We start from the raw sequence: 18,976 nt of genomic DNA on the forward strand, positions 1-18,976 counted from the left end.
TTACGGGAAATCGTAGGAGTAATACTCATCAACAATTTGGAATATTAAATCATCGCACACAGCCAGATAATGGTTTGACTTTTTAACTTTGTCCCCGCATAACGTTAGGTAATTTTTCAAGGAAAAGGCAATAGAATATATTATTGAAAAAACGCTTACATCATGATCGGTGAAAAGGTTATAAAAACAAAAGCTCAACATTTTATCTACGCTTAAATTATTGCGACGTCTTAATTTATACTTGAGCGTTAAAATGGTGTTCAGTGCTATGAAGTGCTGAATAAAACTCAGTACATATTTTCGAGTACTGTAGAAAAAATCCTCGCTCGTTTTTTTCATGAGGCATTTACAAAAATTTCTCATATATCTGTGACTGAAAAGAATTAAACTTCTTTCACTCTTTTTTAGATAGGTACGACATTTCTTTTTTCTTTTCTCCATTTTCGATTTTTTTATTATTATCCGCTTGTTGCCAAATGTGCAGCACCCAATGATGTTTAATTTGACTATGTCTGTTAAGGCGCTCAAGCATTTTATAAAAACGGGTAAAGAATTATTTAAATAATATTCCTTGAAAGGTTTTTCAAACGTATTTATAATTTTAATGGGTTGTTCTTGCTGTTCACCGCTCTTCGTTTTGCCTTCACCGTGGAATTCATCCCTGGAACTGCTCATTTTGTAACACTTTTTAAGATCCCCAAACTTTTCCCCATAAAAAATAACATTATCCTTCTTAATGCTTCTCAAAGCTTTGTCACAGCATAATAGTAGCAGAACAGAAATTTCATGCAATAATTTCTTACCTTTTCCACTCCTATAAATGACCAAATAGACATTGTGCAGAACTGCAACTGCCTGGCAGAAGCAGCTGCTTGTGTTCGTTGCGGGTAAGAAAAATTTGTACTTAAAAATGGGAACTTTGCATAAGCTTATAATTAGCCTTTTATATTTCCCCCACTTTGTATCGCAATTCATCGATTTGTGAAAGAGGATAAACGTGTTTAGAAAATCTAGGCAAAACGAAAAATAAAAAGCCTGCTCTCCCGATATATACTCCGTCTTTTCGAAAAAAAGGGCAGCATACCTCTTATAATTTATCTGCCCCTTTAGCGAAATAATGCACGCTTCATCAAGATAAACATACGGGTGACGATCCCAGTAAGGATGCTCATGGTGCACCTTCCTTCGGCTCAATTTCCACTTGGTCTTTTTTTTAATTCTTCTAAAAACGGTGTCCAAAAAAAAGAACTTCATCTTATTTACACTTGCTTTTTTCTTGTAGCAAAAATGAGATACTCTTAGCAGAACCTGTTTGAAAAAATAACAATTCGGCGAGTTTAGGAAAGTCCAATTTCCTTCCGATGGCATTAAAAATAATATAACTGTGGAATACATTTCCTTTAAAAGGAAAAGCAGCGGTTTTTCGTTCCTCCCTTTAGATCGCAGTTGGATGCGTTCAATCAATTTTTTCACTTCACTCTGCTCAAATAGGGTCATCCCACTGTCCTTTTTATTATAGCTGGCTTCATTTTTGATGCTGAAGTGATCAATTATGGGTCGGCCGTTTTGGCCACTAGCTACATTGTCCTCCATCCTGTCTATACCTTCGAGCACGTACACTGCTTGGATGAATAAATGTTTCAAAAAGAAGAAAAATTCTTTCGGAAATTGCAAATGCCTATTTTTACTTACCTTGTTAATTAACTTCAAAATGTGTATGAAAAAAAAAATAAAGTATATACTGGTGCTGGTCCTGTCTGGAACAAGGCCCAAAAGGCAGTCCAGCGTTTTAACCAATATTTCCATTTCGACTATATTATTTCTGATGATGATGATGATATTTTTATCTGGGTCGTTCATATCTGTTCGAAATAATTTCCTTTTTTTTGCATTAACTTGATCATTTATATACCTTTTCAGCAGAGGCTCTTGCCCAATTCTGCTTTTAAAAAACTCATCATATTTGTATTCTTTCGCTTTTTCGTCTACAGGCTCGTCACTGCTAACATGATTGATATAATCCATGTGGAATAAAATTAAATTTATAATTTTGCAAAACTGAGTTTGTGCATGGGATGCTATGTGGAACGTTCTGCTGGTTGTCTCATTTCCGCCACACTCCTTGACCACATTTTCATCGGTATGCAAAGGTGCGTTCGCAATATTCAGTGACAGTAGGCACTCCTTCGCGTATACGCGTATATCCGAGTTGGACATAAAGAGGAGGTTCAAAAGGGAATCAAAATCATTTAACAAATTAAAAAATAGCCGTTTCTGCCTTTTCTTTTCACACTTTGTAATTAGCTGTATTATGAAGGCAATAAATCGTTGTGCCTTTTCCGTTGTGTCATTTTTTAGGAAAAACTTGTGTAGCCACAGAAAATCATAGAACAATAATTCTTGGTGACATTTCTCACAAAAATTTAGAAGCACATTTATACATTCGTGTACAATATAAATGGTTAGGTCAAATTTGATGACCAACTGAATAATCGTTTCGTAAATTTTTAAAAATATTTCCTCCTTCGAGGGAACCACAGCAGTGTCAGAGTCACCGTTACGTTGATCAGTTTTTTTTTTCCCTTCTTCAAGCGGGTGTTTGTATCTATCCGTTCTCTGTCTTTTATATAGTAACACTTTGTCATTAATCTGGTTTGAGAATATTTCCCCATTTTGAAGATCCACATTGGGGCTACTATCATGTCGCAAATACGGAAAAATGCAAGGAGCTCTTATAAAAGGAGACGCATGTGCGTCATTCGTCAAAATAGTATTGACATGATTGACGTTTTTGCTTACCCTTCTTGTCATACTACCTATTCTACTCCCTGTGACCAAAGTAGGAATCTCCCCCTCATCAGATAACAGTGTGATAGACAGGAGATTCAAAATTTTGTTAAACGGGGGGGTGATGACATCATCATCGTCATCTGATGTCTTTATCATCTTGCTAAAAATCCTCGATGAGATAAAAAAATTAATATAATTCAATTTTGCAAATATTTCAACATGATTATCTTCATTCCAAGGGTCAGCAAATATTAAATGGTAAAAAATTTTGCACGACAAATATTCCAAGTATTCACTTACATTATCAACTTTGTTGAGCAAAAAAAATAACGTATTCAGACTGATGAAATAAATATTTGGGTATATGAATGTTTCATGATTGTTCCTAATGACATCAAGACATACCCCGATTAAATGGTTAAGATCTCTGCTAGTGGCAGACTTCAATTCTTCACATATACAATTCGTTAGGAAGCTCCTATAGGAGCTAGACAAAAAATCGCTGATGTCATCCTGAGCATCATGATTCGTGTAACCATTTAACACAGCAGTTAAATTTTTTATGCTCATTTCGCCTTCCAATTTGGCATTTTTATCATCCGAGCACGGGCTCCCATCAGCTATTAAGCACGTGCTGCTTCTTTTCTTATCGTTCATATTTGCATTATACAGGGTGGACACAACTTTCCTCGTGTGTTAAGCAAATGAAGAACAAAGTTGTGTAACAAGTTGAGGGAAAACACGCACGGTTGGGAACACGTTGTGCACGTTAAAACGGGAAGTAGGCACTCGCAGGAGAGTAAGAAAACTTTCCATGTGTATTTTTTGTTACTCTCCTGCGAGTGCCTAGTTTCTACGATTTTATATAAGAAGAACATGTACATAAAACCTACCTTTTTGCTCACCATTTGGAGCAACTTGGCTAGCTATTTTTAAATACCCCCCACCAAAAAAAAAAAAAAAAAAAAATATATAAATTCCTCAGATTTGTGTTTTCCACTATGTCAGCCAAGGTACACCAGAAAAAAGAAAAAAAAAAAATGACTTATATTTAGCTCAACATTTTGTGTGACTCTAGCTTAGGAAAACGTTCGATGTTACAATATTGCTATGTTACGAAATGCTACAAAACTGCTGAGTGTTTGTTACGAATTTGTTTTCATTTTATTAGGGCCATTTCCCAGCCATAAGAAAAGTGGGAATAAATCATGAGAAGGAGAAAAAGAAAAAGAAATAATTAAATGCAGCTTTCATTACACGATGTCATGTTCGCATCGTATCCATACATTCTTCGTCAACACCAATGGGATGAAAGATAAGTTGTCGTCTTCGAAACGCATAAATTGTGGTTTTACACTTCCATCTCGCGTACACGCAGAAATGAACAGGCAACCACTTGCTCAATTGTGTGTTTTTTTTTTTTTTTTTTTTTTTTTTTCGTTCGCCAAGAGAGCAGTTACTAAAGGGATATGCACATATAATTACATAAAACGCCTCACAACAAATAAAACAATTTTTACAAGTTTGCCAAATGGTCTACTGATTGACAATCCCGCATAATTGTTTAATCGGATTAAGTCCAATTTGTACGGACATTTTGTGCGCGCTTTTTGTTCATACAGAGAGCAAATCGAATTCGATTTTGTCTCATGCTGTGGTTATGTACTTCCTACCGCAAGCTGCGAAGGGGTCGTGGTTTCAGTTTATCCATGGAAAAAAATGTTGTTAAAAAAAAAAAATGTGGAACAAATGGACATGACGCCCAGGCGTCGTTGAAATGCCCATCACATTTTAATCCATTTTGGGGTAAACCACAAATCCCTCTTTTTTTTGAAAAAAAAAAAAAAAAAAATGACATCCCCATGGGAAATTAAAAACGTGTTACACATATTAATGTGCAAGGGTGAAATGTCATACGCTTTATTTTTCACTAAATATTTTAATGGACCCATCACTTGAGGCAGTTAAAAACTGGTTTTCATAACAGACGACCTTGTTGATAGCATTTGGTGAGTGCCTAAAAGGTAGGGAAAAAAGAGTAGCGGTCGTGAGCAGCATTCCACATATGTGTAACGGTGAAATGGTTAAAATGTTTTTTTTTGCTGATATGATAGGGATGCACACTGGTGTATGCACAAACGTAGCGGGGCCAATATAGAAATAGTCCTACTCATTAGATGTGCGTAACTGTGCAACGTATATATGTGCACAAATGCAACAACCCTACCTCAGCGTTTTGCCCATTTTGGTAACAGCCAGATTAAGCTGGTTATTATAAATGTCCATATCTAGTAAAGCCTTTTCGTTATCATTCATGAATAAGTTGCAATCCCACATTTGGATAAATCCGTCTCTGCAGGGGTTGAAGTGGGTGGAAGAGTAAAAAGAGGGGGATGAACACATGTTGGAGTAAAAGGGGGGAGGGCGGAAATGACCCTAACACGGCTCGTACCTATCCGTTGTAACCAGGCCACTGGTTTGATATTTGGCTATACTAGTTATGTCGACCATGTGGGCATTTTTAATAATTTTCATGAACCGATTAAATTCATTCGTTGTGCTATCCGTTGCGTAAAGCCAAAAGCGCAGGTGAGAATCTCTACTTCCAGACACGATTAACGAATCATAATTGAACAAATTATTTGCATATTCAGCTGACTCCTCTTGCAGATGTGGAGTACCTTTATTTTTTATCAAATCAGAAAGGTTAAAATTGGAGAGAGATGTACACCAATCGTATGAGGGAGGATAAAAAGACACCCATCCTTTCTTCCATATTTTGACCGTCTTATCTCTACTTGCTATAATTATATTTTTTAATATATTCGAATCCTTTGTAATATTTTTCCCATTTTTTTTCATTGGAATTTGTGTTATGTATTCAATTTTATTTGTTATTGGTATTTTGGCTAGCCACATATTGTCGTCATTTTTTCGTATGTCAAACACTTTAATAAAGTTTTCATTTCCACAGGCACATATGCAATACTCGGATTGGAAATTCTCAGCATCTCTTATAAGTTTTAATTTGTCCATTGCGTCTTCCTCAGCTGCTTCTCCTTTGCTATGGGTAAGGATGCTTGTTTGATTACTCCGCTCATTGCAGGTTTCGTGAATCACACTGCCATGGTTTGTGCTGGACGTTTCGTGTGAAGCATTACCAGCGTTTTCTTCTTTCCATTCCCTGTAGGGTAGGTGCTTAAGGGAGGTATCCCATGGCACATGCCCAGTCACATCTTCACCTGCGCCGCTACAACTGGAAGTGCCCCCATTTTGTAACAAAAAAGGCACATAATATGACTTATCATTTAGAAGAGAAATTAACAAACTACCATCATTTTTGTCACTATAATAATATTTCTGTAACGATACTGGATTTGTTCTAATGTCAAATAGGTGTACATAGCTATTGATGCCAGCAAAAAAACAATTTTTTTGAAAAGACACAATTAGGCTGTTTATAAATGTACTCTTTTCATTTTTTAAATTCACATGGTCATAATTCCACACAGCTTTTTTCCCATCCCATAGCTTTATATTATTTATTGAGCTACTAAAAATGGAAAGACCTTTACTATTGGATTCTTTAACACATAATCCACTAACTCCATATTTGTGGCAATTTTTTATGCACAAAATTTTGTACTTTTTTTGTGTAGCCTCCTTGTTATATGGGAACTCTTCTCCCATATTATTATCAGAATCATAGGTCCCACTGTTGACAAAACTTCCCTTCATTTTTTTTTCCATCATTTGGATGCTACCAAACGATTCGCTGTTCATTCCCATGTCGTTCATTTTATTTTTGAAAATTTTGATGCTCTCTTCGTGTATCTTTTCTATCTTTTTAAAATCTTCCTTGTTCATTCCGTACTGCAGACTGTTACTTGGGTTTGTCACCCCCCCTTCCTTGAGCTCACCGTAGCTCCCACACTTAGCTTCATCCCTATTAGTCCTACTGTTCCACTGAGTAATTGACGAGGGGTCCATTTGGAGCTTTGTCCCTTGAGTCTTATGCGACACGTCGTCCCCCTTCTGCACTAACACAGTGTGTTGTAGTGGTTCATCCGTCTGGTTCGATGACAATTTGTTTATATGCATCGTCTTCACCAACTTCGTTTCGGTATCTATTGAGGTGAGTTTTCTTCCCATCTGAGATTCCTCTTCGGAGTTTATATTACGCATCTCCGCGTTCTTCACAGTTTGGTGCCGTTCTAAATCGTTCCCCGTTACACTCGTGACGTTTGTCCCATCCATAGAGGCGTCATTAGATTTGTTTTCCTGTTCTTTGAAAGCACTTTTGACATTCGAGACGCCACCAAGAATCCTGCTATTACCGTCGGCACTCTTCGACTTGATGGAGCAAACCTTTGGCTGCCTCTTCTTTACTCCATCTGCACTGGCGCCGTTGAAAGTGCGCACCGTTTTGTTCACCTCGATTAGTTCCTGTTTGTGGACACCCTCGATGCGGTCTCGGCTTCCATTCCCTCTTATCGGTCTTGGGGCCAAATGGATGTCCAACCTGTTCTCTCCCCAATGTTGATCCCTCCTACCTAATAGGGGCAACAAGTTTGCTTTGCTTTCTTCCGCGATGGGGATGACACATGGATTGCTGTACATACCGGTGCCAGTGCCTACCGAGCAATCATTATTGTCATACTTTCCGCCAATCGTACCGTCGTCCTTTTTCACTGTGTCCCCTGCTAGACAGTCCTCTCCATCAATGTGCACGTTTGTCAATGCACGGTTTAATTCTTGGCTGTCCTTTTTCATCATATAGGAAATATGGTCTCTTTTTTCCCCCTTAGCCCCGTTCGCGTCGTAATGTCCCCGCGAAAAGACGTCTTGGTAGTAGTCCAGGAAATTATCGCCATTCTGTTTATTCGCATAAATGTAACAGTTATCTATGGTCTTTCTTTTCATTCTTAAATTTGGCAGCGCATGATAAGACGTGTGCTCAAGGGAACATTCTTCCGCGTCCGCCGCGCCTACCGCGTGTACAGCGTGTACAGCATGGTGTTCTCCCCCTCCCTTGTAACCATCTACTCCACGAATAAAGTTTCCCTTGTCGCTTTTGCCAAAAATATTGTTATCATGCAAAAGGTTAAGAGCATTCAGGTTGACATTCGTTAGCGCTCCATTTGGCATCCAATTTATGTGTTCATACTTTTTGGGGAGGTCGTGTAGCCCCTCTTCAGTTGGCACCCCTCCATTAAGCTTAGCCTCAATTTCAAACCCTTCTTGTGTGTCACGCATTCTGTTTAAAGAGAATCCGTCCGAATGTCTCTTCCCCCATTTTGTTTCACAATTTTCATTTTCGCCATTTTCGACCACGTTGTTACTTCTGGATAGAACAACTCTCCTTTTGTTAAAATGGTTGAGGTGCAAATTTTCGATTAGTCTACTTTTATAGCTCCTCTTTTTCAAATTTGTGTAGCTCTTGTTCATCTCATCATTAGGGTTGATACCCATCAGGATGCTAAACGTGTTTCTCCTTCTGCCGTCCATGAGGTCACGCTGTGCGCCATTTCGTGAAAAGACTTCCTTAGCTTGATAAAATTTGTACATGGGTAACAGAGCACCTAATCCCGCATAGTTATTCTTTGTGTACCTCTCTGCACAAGTCAAATGCAACCCTCCATTGAATTGACCCTCATGTGTATCATTCATTTGGTTCGAATAAAATGGGTCCCTGGGGTTGTTATTCAAATAGGGGGGGCCATCAATCGGCAATGTTGAATTGTTCACCACATTTGTAAGGTAAAAAAAGTTGTTGTATATTTTGGATATAAATAAATTTTCTGAGTAGATAAATTTTTTTAAAGATTTTATTTTTCTTTCACTTTCTTTCCTTTTTTTAAAATTGGAATATAACTTCTTGAGCAAATCTTTCACCACTTTTTGTAAAATGAATTCTTCCTTCTTTGTGACAATGTCCCTCTTAAGTTTTTTTAAAAGTTCATTCGATTCTTTCAACTTGTTTTCGTAATATACTACTTCTTCGTCCATTTTGTCATCGCGTAATAAATCTGGTAATTTTTCTCCCGTGTCTTTGTCCTTCACAGGGATGGAATTTTCTTTAACAGGTTTGCCTGCCTTACTTTCGCTTCGATTGTCGCGTAGGTTTTGCCCGTGCTGTTCCATGTCAACAGTGGTCACTGTGTTCCGCATCGGTTGCTCTACCATGAGCTCTCCGGAACTACTCGCTCGATCTTTACCTGCATTAACCGTGCAACTTATCTGCGTGGATCTTTCTTCTGCCCCTACGCTTGGGCTTCTCCGGGGGAAGTCTTCTTCCGCATTATTCCTTTCTTCATCTTCATTTTTCTTCTTTACATACAGGGCTTGCAGAATTTTCCTAACCTGTCTGTTCATACTTTTTTCCTTGTCTAACTTTGCCTTAACGGAGCTGAGTTTCATTTTCTTTTTCAAAAACTCCCTCAAGTAGCTTTTAATTTTCACATCATTTTTGAAGCTGCTCTGAAATTCAAACTCGCTCATATTGAACTTATAAAAGGGGTGGGAAGAGAAAAGGCTTTTCTTATTATTTTCTGGGTTACACACAGAGGGACTCGAATTCAGGTAGGCCGATTTTACCCCATCGGACAGGATGGTACTTAGAGGCGAGGCATTAAATTCGTCATTCTGGAGAGAAGTGGCATCCTCCCCGTGTTGGACATCACCACTGTCGTTATCATCGTCGGGGTCATCATAATGGTGCACATCATCATCACGTAACGAACTGGAGATGTACATCCCGTCCGATGTGACATTTTGAAGCCGTGTGGAGACATGGTCCAATTTGTTGCCATTGATGATACCCTCAGAAGGTGGCCGATTTTTTTGACCCTTTTTTCTGTCACCCCGTCTGGCATTGGTACCTGGCCCTTTTCTTTTTAACTTTTTTAATTCTTCATTGAGTTCTTGATTCCTTTTGAGCAATTTTGAATATGCCTGCTTACTTATTTCTTCTTTTTTTTTAAGTTTATTGATGTAATGTTCTTCTCGTTCATGCAACTTTGTAATAATGTTTTCTTTTTTGCGAATAATGTTGGTATGCTTTCTCTGTTCTTCTTTCAACAGAGTACTGGTTTTTAAAAAATTATTTTTCATTTTCAAAATGTCTACCTTTAAGTGTTTAATTTGTTGCTCATTGTCGTTTAATTTTTTTTGAATCTTCTGTTTTTCATTTGTTATTCTTTGTATTTCACCCTTCATGTTTTCTATCTTCTTGCAATTCTTGTTATTCTGACTGTTGACCTGTAAATCGTGTAACTTCTTTTTCAGATTCATTATACTGTTCGTTAGGAGTTCATTTTTCGCGTTGTATTCTTCTTTCTCCTTATTTACTCTTCTTATTTTACATATGTCTTCCTTGATAATTTTTTGCAGCTTGTTTAGTTTGTTTTTTAGAAACTTGGGGGACACATTGCCACTTCTGCGGCCACTTACATCATCGCTGGAATAGCTACTGTCAGTGCTGCTGGAGCGGCTGCTTTCACATGTGTCCTCTTCCTCCTCGTCCATCTCTCCCATCTCCTCATCGCTGGTGTGCCATTTTGTTTTGATCTCTCCCCTTGCGTAATTCACAAGATGGAGGTTATCCATTTTTCCACTTCCTGGGAAATTGTCATAGGGGTGTGATATGTGCAACCCTTCCTCCGTGACTTCCCCTTGCACGTGCTTTTTTTTTGGTTTATCTCTCACACCTCGGGGGTTTCTTTCATCCCCATTTATTGACCCATCCCTTCTGCCGTTACTTCCCATTGGTAACCCACCCGCTTCTGCAGTGTCCTCAAATAGACCACAATCAACATTGTTACTTGAGTATATAAAATTTGAGGACACGCTGTCATTATTCTCAAAATGTAGCATTCTTTTTCTTAATTTTTTGTTCATTCCTTTTTTGTGTTTTGCTGCCCTTACTAAGGTGTTCAACTGTGTGTGGTCAAACAGGTTGACCTTTTTGTGGTAATTCAAATTTTGGTGAAGCAGATCCATCAGCCGTGCCTGTTCATGACACCCGCTTGGCCCATACAAACAAAATGAGTTACTCCCCGTCACAATGATTTCTGTATCCGTCAAGTTTTTTTTTCTTGTAAAATGTTTTAACATTTTGCTTTTCATTTTTCTCTCGAATTCTACATCGCTAAAGTGGTCGCGGTTAGGTTTATATAAAATGTCATGATTCGATGGACTATGAAGAACATTTTTTGTTGCACCTGGGTGGTACTGTCTTTTGGGGGGCCTCGTCTTTGCACCCCCTCCGACATGCCGATCACGTCTTCCACTTCTACCCCTTTTACCACCTTTTGGCGTTTTTTTATTTTTTGTCTTCTTCCCGTCGTACGTGCTGTCCAAACTCAGTTTTGCACACCTTTTCATCCTCCTCACCATTTTTTTCAGTTCGTCAATTTTTTTTTCGTACGTCTTATTTTTTTCAAAAATTGAATTGTACTTTTTGTTCAGGTCTTTCAGCTTCTTTTCATTATATCGGTTCAGCTCAAACTGCCTGAACATGTTTTCTACGCACCTTTTATCTTCTTCTAAATTCACAAACAGGTATTTTTTCTCCAGCGTGTTGAAATCGCAATCGCAAGCATCTTCCTTGTATTCGACCATTTTTGTTTTCTGACATGTCGTACATATGGTGTGGTCTCCATGGAGGATATTCCCGTTGGGTGCATCTTTTGTTGGAGGTTCTATCAAATTTGATGAGATCACCCTTGAGGGATCTTTTGGCATACTGGTCAGAACGTCCCTCTCATTGGCGTTTTGCGCTACACACATCACACCTTCTTGAACGTTGCTGCGGTTATCATTCGTCGCTTTGTTCATCTGGTCATCCTTCTCAACGCAGTGGCAGTTCTCACTCGCACCCATTTCGTACGAAGCGCTACTCACTACTATGTTCATATCGTGTTCCTTTTTGCTGTTCTTCTCAACTAGATGCTCATTACTACTCTCTTTCAAGCCACAGGAATAACACGATTGTGCATCTCCCATGGAGGTTCGCTTCATTGTGAGGGGGACCATGTCATTTGCGCATTGGCCATCATGTATTAAAATGGCTGGTTCAGACAATTTGCTGTTCACATTTGCAGAGTTTTCTTTATCCAGGTTATCCCTTTTTTGAAAAAAGGAATCCACGCTCATGGTGAAATGGGTCCTGGTGGGAATACCACTACTGGAAGGGACGTCTAGCATGATAGTCCCCTTTGTGCAAATTGAGGCAGAAGAGATATGGTTAGGGTTTTCTCCATCTCTATCGCCAATATGAACGATGGTACTGGCATCTCCTTCAATCAATTGCCCATTCGTGGAGGGAATATCTTCCCCTGTACATATTTTTTCCCCCTGGGTGATGCACCCATTTTGATTGAGCACATTTACAGAACTACTTCTAACACTTTCAACCACGTTAGAGCGAAGTGAACCATCGGTGATTGCATAGTTGGGCCTCTTTAACAAGCTCATATAATGAAATATTAAACAAATCAATTTCTTCCTCTTCACTTTTAAGCCTTTCACTTTTTGCAGTAATAGTTTATTTTGGCTGATCAATTCCTTAACCCTAGTAAAATTCAACTCAGAAGATTTATCCTTGCATTCAATTTTGTATTTTTTCAACTCTAGATTTAGGTTGAATAATTGCTTCCTCAAATCATTTATAACTACGCTGTTAATGTCATAGTTGATGACTGGGGTGTTTTTAATCATCTTAGTCCTTGCGGCATATTTGATAGTGCTTAAGGATTCGTAAAAGTCTGCAGGGTCAATACTGATGCATGCAATCATAACTGTTTTGCTGTTTCCTCCAAGGGAATCTTGAAGTATTCTGGTCAGCTTGGAATTCCTGTAAGGAATGTGTTGACTTTTTTTATTACTAGACAAGCTATAAATAACGTTGCTTAGGGATAGAAGTCCATAGTTGATACTAATTCCTTCTTTAAACCTGTGTCCCTTCGTTTCTGTTCTTTTGGCTCTTTCACTTCCAGCCAAATCGACAAAATGAAATTTCGAACATATTACATCTGACTTGTTTGTGTGTTCTACACAATTCGCGTTATTATTACTTTCATTTGAAAAATCACATTCCTTCCCTTCGTCAGCATTCGTGTGTGCATCCTCCTTGCCTGTACCACCCTCTTCCTCTACATTACTACTACCACCTAAGCTGTGTCTTTTTTGCTCTTCTCCCAATTCGTTAACTGCGCACTGTTCGTTTCTGCAGTTTGGATTTCCCTCCAGAATGCTCCCTTTATTTTTCTCATTTTCTGTTGCTTGTTTTTTTCTCTGAATCAGATTAACGGTGAAGATTGCGTGAGACCTGCTGGATTTATCATTCATGAATGTTCTTTCTGTGGTCCTAAATAAATTTCCCTTATGCAGGATGGTGAACACATCATTAACATTTTGTACTTTTTCATTTTTAATTCCCATAAGTATTATTTCTTTTTTGCTTATATCTTCCCTTATGGATATATTTTTATTAATTTTTTTTTTTTTTTTATTTTTTTTTCCATTTTTACAGTTAATTTTCTCATGATAATCTTCTTCCTTAAAATCTATCAAGTCGATAATTTCTTCATTGTAAATTTCGATGTATGTACATGATACATCAAAATCGATTTTCTTTTTTTTTCTCTCAATTATATTAAACATATCATTTAAAAATCGAGGCAAAATACCTACACTCTGGGAAAATTCGTTCATATAATCAAATCCCATGGTGAAGGTTTTTCCTGACCCCGTCTGTCCATAAGCAAAAATGGTACAGTTATAACCTTCAAACAAATTATTTAAAAAATTATCAGACAGATATGAATAAACTTCTATCTGCTTTGTTTCTTCAGAAAATATTTTGTCAAATGAAAAATTCTGGTTATGTACGTACAGGCAATTGTTCTTATATTGAATACTTTTCGCATCTTCATAAGGTCCTCCTTTCCCGATAGGGTCATTTTCATTCGGCTTGCTCACTTTGTCCAATCTGTTCGTTCTAATTCTTGGCTTTATCCTTACAATAACTTGACAATTCTGTCTTTCACTACCTCTTTTGTTGTTAGAAGTATGCCCATTATCGTACCCATTCAATGGATCGATCTGTTCTCTTTCCTCCTCGTCGTAAGAGCTCAAATTATTGCTTTCTACCGAATCGGCAAACGCATCTTCGCATGAGAAAACCTCCTCCCTTTCGTATGCATAATCGTACTTGTTCATTTCTGTCCCTTTTTCTTGATCGAAATTTGGACAACTATTCAGATTATTTATTTTGTTAAAAATTAGTTTATTATTTTTGCTTCTTTCATTTCGTTCCTTCTCTAAATCATCATCGTGTCTTTCATTCGTGTTTATTAAAATTTCCCCATTTGGGTTGATCCCCTCTGGGTGGCCAACGCAATTATGTGAGTCTAGTTTTGTGTGTGTCTCTCCTTCCACCTCTGAGTTATTTCCTGTTGTCTGCTTTGTCTGGGCATTTTCCCCAACTCCAGTTTTGACCAGTGCTACATCCAGATCGTCCATCTTAGTGTAGTTCACAGGTTCGCCTGATCTTCTGTGTCTTCACAGTTGCTCGCGCCCCCAACTACGTGCCAGAGTGTATTCGACCTTTTGTACGTGCGTATGTGTGTATTATCACAGATGGACTTATATCTTCGCATAGCCATCACATAACTTATATGTGCATGTGTGCCAAAAGGGGAGGAGGGGGGAAATTATGCATTTCCTCCAAACTGCACACGGGTTATCACCATATTGTGATGTTGACTTCGCCACTGGACGTATTCGTAGCGCCTAAAATGTGCACTATCGATTGGGTGACTTCAAATATACGAAATGGAATGGTTTCTTACTATTGCAGATGCTGTGTTGGTGCTGCGCCGATAGTGCCCTGATGCTACGTATATGCGCGTGCTTTTTTTTCCCCCACCTTTTGGATGGCGTTCTTCAAAAGAATTCTTCTGTGCTTCTACTTCAGGTTGCTTACAAAAACCCGCATATGTGGATCTCACTATGTGCGTGGGGTCAAGCATTAACGTGGAGGCCAAATGGAGAAAGGAACAAATCTAGATCAACACCAAACGCTTGACGCACAAATAGGTTTTAAAATAAGCAGAATAAGCAGTTGACAAATCCAATAATAAATGTTTTCCAATGAAATTTTTTTTTTTTAACATTTTACACTTTTTGTTAAAGTGCTTACGTGTAATAACACCTGCATGGGTTGGATATTAACATGGCAGTGGCCTGTTTTTTTTTTTTTTTTTTTTCTTCGTGGACCTCAGGTTGAGCATCCAGATGGGTTACATAGCAAAGGTATGTCTAGCGCTATGTGTATGTGGACGGTGTGCCCATGGCGAAATTGCTCCCTTGCGTGAACTATGCCGGTGATACACTTGAACAGGGAAATCACGGCGAAAATTAGCGTAAGGAAAAATTGCACCCGCAAAAAAAAGGTAAAATATCTTTCACTCGTGGGAGTAGAAAAAAAATGGCATATAAATTATAACATTATGTTGCAAAAAAAGGGGATAAATTATTCACAAAAGCAACACGCAAAAATGTGTGTTAGGGAAAATGCAAAGGTGTTCTGGTTTGGAAATTTTATTTGTGAAAGTAGTTGTAGCTACAGCACTGGGTTCTTCCGCTTTTCTTGCAAAGGGACAGGGGCAAGTGTGGAAAAGTGGCATAAAGTGGAGAAGTCACAATTAAAAAAAAAAAATAGAAGTTGTGAAAAAATGAGAAGCAAAAATGCCACACAGGAATTTCTGAAAACTCACACTTTCATTTACACTCATATTTTTTTTATTCCTCATTTTTTCCATTTTCCAGATGTTCTTCTTTTTTAACATTTTTTTCTGACCCAAAAGTAGCGTTGTGAACAGGTGCTAAAACAAACCAGTTGCACAGAGGAAACGACAAGCCATAGAGGTCGAGGTGGGGGCGAAAAATAATACCGCCATTTTTGCACGCACCTAAAAATATGACATGCGTCACATGTATAGCAGCTATATAAGTTCACCCCTCCTTTCGTTAAAATAAATGATACGTATCTCCCAACTAATTTGTTGTTCCAAAAAGTGGCTTAATAACATCCCGCTCCACGACGGTGGAACATATACGTGGTCGCCATTGTTTTGTTCGAGTTCTTACTAGTATAGTTAATGGTTTTATTTCGCTCGAACGTTCTCTACACTGGAGGACGTAGAAAAGTGGCGCCTTAATTATACTGACTTTTTCTCAAATTCGAAGTCACCTGGAGTGCGGGGCTGCTCTCCTAGTGGTCATTACTTTTTTTTTTTTTTTTACCAATTGCATAGTGTAACACCCTTTCACGCATACCTTCGAACGCTTTGCGGACGCAAATTCGTGTATATGAACAAATGCAAAAGGGAAGGTGTGGCCCCAAAGAAGCCGCTGAACAGAAGCTAAAAACTCATCATCTTTGTGTGGCCCGACGCCGGACCACCTTGTGCAGATGTTTCTAAAGTGAACCCCTCATTTTCGCATATGAAAGACATTTTGATGAAGCTCATCCTGGCGAAAGGTTCCTCCGCCAAGCGTTCCTATGTAAGGAAGTACAGCGCGATAGGGAGCGGAGCGATAAGGAGCAGCAAAATAACGCACGGCGCTAATACCACGTGCAAACAGATGCACAGCCAAGCGGATGCCCCCCCCTGTGTCGAAGACAACTCTAATTCGATAATAAACTACAAAATGGTTCTAGGGTTGAAAAAAGTAGAAATAAACAACCTGTCGTCCATGTGCAGGGACTTCCACAATATCTTCCGAATTGACAAACACCAATTAGTAAAATACACAAATGATATTCTACCCTTTGTAAAATACCTGAGGACAAGTGAGATCGTTATGATTTTACACCACTACGCGTTTATATGTTACCACAATGTACAATTCTACGACAGTGTGTGGAGCCAAGCGATAAACAGGCTGCATGATATTGATTGTAAGGAACTGGCCCTCATAATATACAGCATGGGGAAGATAAAGTACACAAATAAAGATATGCTTTCCTTTTTCGAAAAGGAAATAAAAAAATGGGTGAACAAATTTACAGGAAGAGATTGTTCCCTCATATTGAAAGGTTTGAAATGCTTAAATTATAACAATGAAGAAATTTATTCACTTATTTATAACCGTATTTTAGCCATCTCAGAAAATTTGAACATCCTAGATATTTGCATTATTTTGAATACCCACTGTAAAAGTAAGAATATTAATTTGAATTTGTTCGAAACCCTGTTGGACAAATCGCTAACTTTTTATTCAGTCCTAAATGAGCAATGCATTGGGTCTCTACTATGGAGTGTAAGTCATGCTAACATTAAAGCGGAGAAATATTTTGCTCTGTTGGGTTTGAGGCTGCGCATGCTTATGCATGAGAAGTTTGTGAAGGAAGGAAAGCTTCCACGGAAAGATCCCTTTGAGGAGGATATCATCCATCCAGTGGGACAAAACTCTGGGGAACACAAAACAGCAAGTGAATCGAAAAATGAATGCACCCAAAGGGGACCTGAACAACTCGATGGTGCACCAGCGTCGGAAGACATAAATTATGAGGATAATCAAATGAGCAGAAATGGATGCATAGATGATTTGAATTATGACCTTTTTGAACATAACAACGGATCGGATAACGGACATGGATCAAGTGATATGTCTGATCATATAGACAATTGGAACTTCCGGCTGAGTTCCCACACCTTGTGTAAATATGAAAATGTCATGCCCTCCATTATTTACTCATATGGGAAGCAAAAAACTTATATGAAGCACAATATTTATGTGGACCGAAATTTATATAATCATATACTTAACAGCTATACTGTTGAACATAGCATTAGCAGCAGCCCGCAGGAAACTGTGTACCTGTTTGATAAATCGAGAAAAATTTTAAAAGATAAAAACATTTTTGCTAATGCGAATGATGGTCAGAAAAAAAATAAATTAAGAAAATATCATATTAAAAAATATTATCAAGATATAATTTATGTAGTAAATAATTACTTGCCTTTTTTTTTGTGCAACATACACTACAATGATTTAAAAAATGTCCTTTTTGGAATTGTCAAAATTGAAATGCCTGTGAATAAAAAATTGCTTAATGATATATTTGAATTAATTGCTAAGTACGTAAAGTCTAATTTGTACAAAAATTATGAACTTATTAATTTGTCGAGATCCTTATCACTGTTGCCTCATGTCAAGACAGATTTGTGGTATTGCATCATCGAATCTTATAAACATAATTTCATGCAAAATACCAGTGTCAAGAATAACTGTTACATGTTTTATATATTTTCCTTCGTTTCGAAGGGTTTGGCTAGCACAAAGTTTCAGGACGATCTAATTATTTATATACTTGAGAAAATTGCTCATCTGAGCACAGAGGACGTTATACACGTTATTAAAGGGTTGATTAATCTCAATTATTATCATCAAGAGTTGGTAAAAAATGTAACAAATTATGTGATTAAAAATTACGAACACTTTAACCTCATCGACATAGTATACATTTTAAAGTACTTCACGGCCATGCACCTACGGGACGAAACTGTTTTTTCCCTGTTTTCGCACACAATTAAGAAAAACAACACCCGTTGTAATTATGCGCTCATTTCGACCATTGCTTCGTTCTACTTGGAGGTTCGTTCGCATGCCGAAGCGGGCGCAGGCGAGATTAAACGCACGCACATTTTCTCCTGTCCGCGCTACCGTCTACCTACCCCGATGTTAACGCCTCATATATTGTGACACCTCCTTCACCCCCTTTCCGTCCCTTCCCCTCTCAGATGGACATAACTCCCAAGGCAATTGAAGATATCCTACTGCAGGAGAGGATGAGCAGAGAAAGAAATTTCACCACGGAGGAGATTCATTGTGATGAAGAATAAAAAAAAAAAAAAAGAAAAAAAAGGTTGTCACAATTGGGGGATATATAAACCCAAATCTGGGTTGACACATTTGCCCTTTCACAGCAACATGTGATTCTGCACCATTGGGCGCAACAAACCCGAATGCTATGCGCGTGTGCGTGTATTATGTAAATCGGGGCATACCCTAATTCCTGTAAAATTTGTAAAAAGAATTCATATGCGCTTTGGCTGTGTGTGCCCCTTCATTTTGCGCGCCTGTGTTTGATGCACTGTCCTTGAAGGGGTAG

At 38.2% G+C, this 18,976-nt stretch overlaps 3 protein-coding genes across 3 annotated transcripts; 1 reads left to right on the top strand and 2 right to left on the bottom strand.

Moving 5' to 3' along the window:
- AK88_04337 (uncharacterized protein) lies at window positions 1-3,447 on the bottom strand (the record flags this gene model as incomplete). Its single annotated transcript, XM_012481947.1, has 1 exon — window positions 1-3,447. One exon carries the CDS (start codon window positions 3,445-3,447, stop codon window positions 1-3), a length of 3,447 nt encoding a protein of 1,148 aa, XP_012337370.1.
- A 1,263-nt stretch (window positions 3,448-4,710) lies between these two features.
- Window positions 4,711-14,316, bottom strand: AK88_04338 (uncharacterized protein; the record flags this gene model as incomplete). The annotated part of the gene is made up of 3 exons (XM_012481948.1): window positions 4,711-4,807; window positions 5,018-5,143; window positions 5,243-14,316. The coding sequence occupies 3 exons, from the start codon at window positions 14,314-14,316 to the stop codon at window positions 4,711-4,713; spliced, it is 9,297 nt and encodes a 3,098-aa protein (XP_012337371.1).
- Window positions 14,317-16,302: 1,986 nt separating this feature from the next.
- Window positions 16,303-18,707, top strand: AK88_04339 (uncharacterized protein; the record flags this gene model as incomplete). Its single annotated transcript, XM_012481949.1, has 2 exons — window positions 16,303-18,459; window positions 18,606-18,707. The coding sequence occupies 2 exons, from the start codon at window positions 16,303-16,305 to the stop codon at window positions 18,705-18,707; spliced, it is 2,259 nt and encodes a 752-aa protein (XP_012337372.1).
- Between the last annotated feature and the right edge of the window lie 269 nt (window positions 18,708-18,976).

Source organism: Plasmodium fragile, assembly GCF_000956335.1.
Source record: "Plasmodium fragile strain nilgiri unplaced genomic scaffold supercont1.60, whole genome shotgun sequence".
In the NCBI taxonomy this organism is placed as follows: Eukaryota; Apicomplexa; class Aconoidasida; order Haemosporida; family Plasmodiidae; genus Plasmodium; species Plasmodium fragile.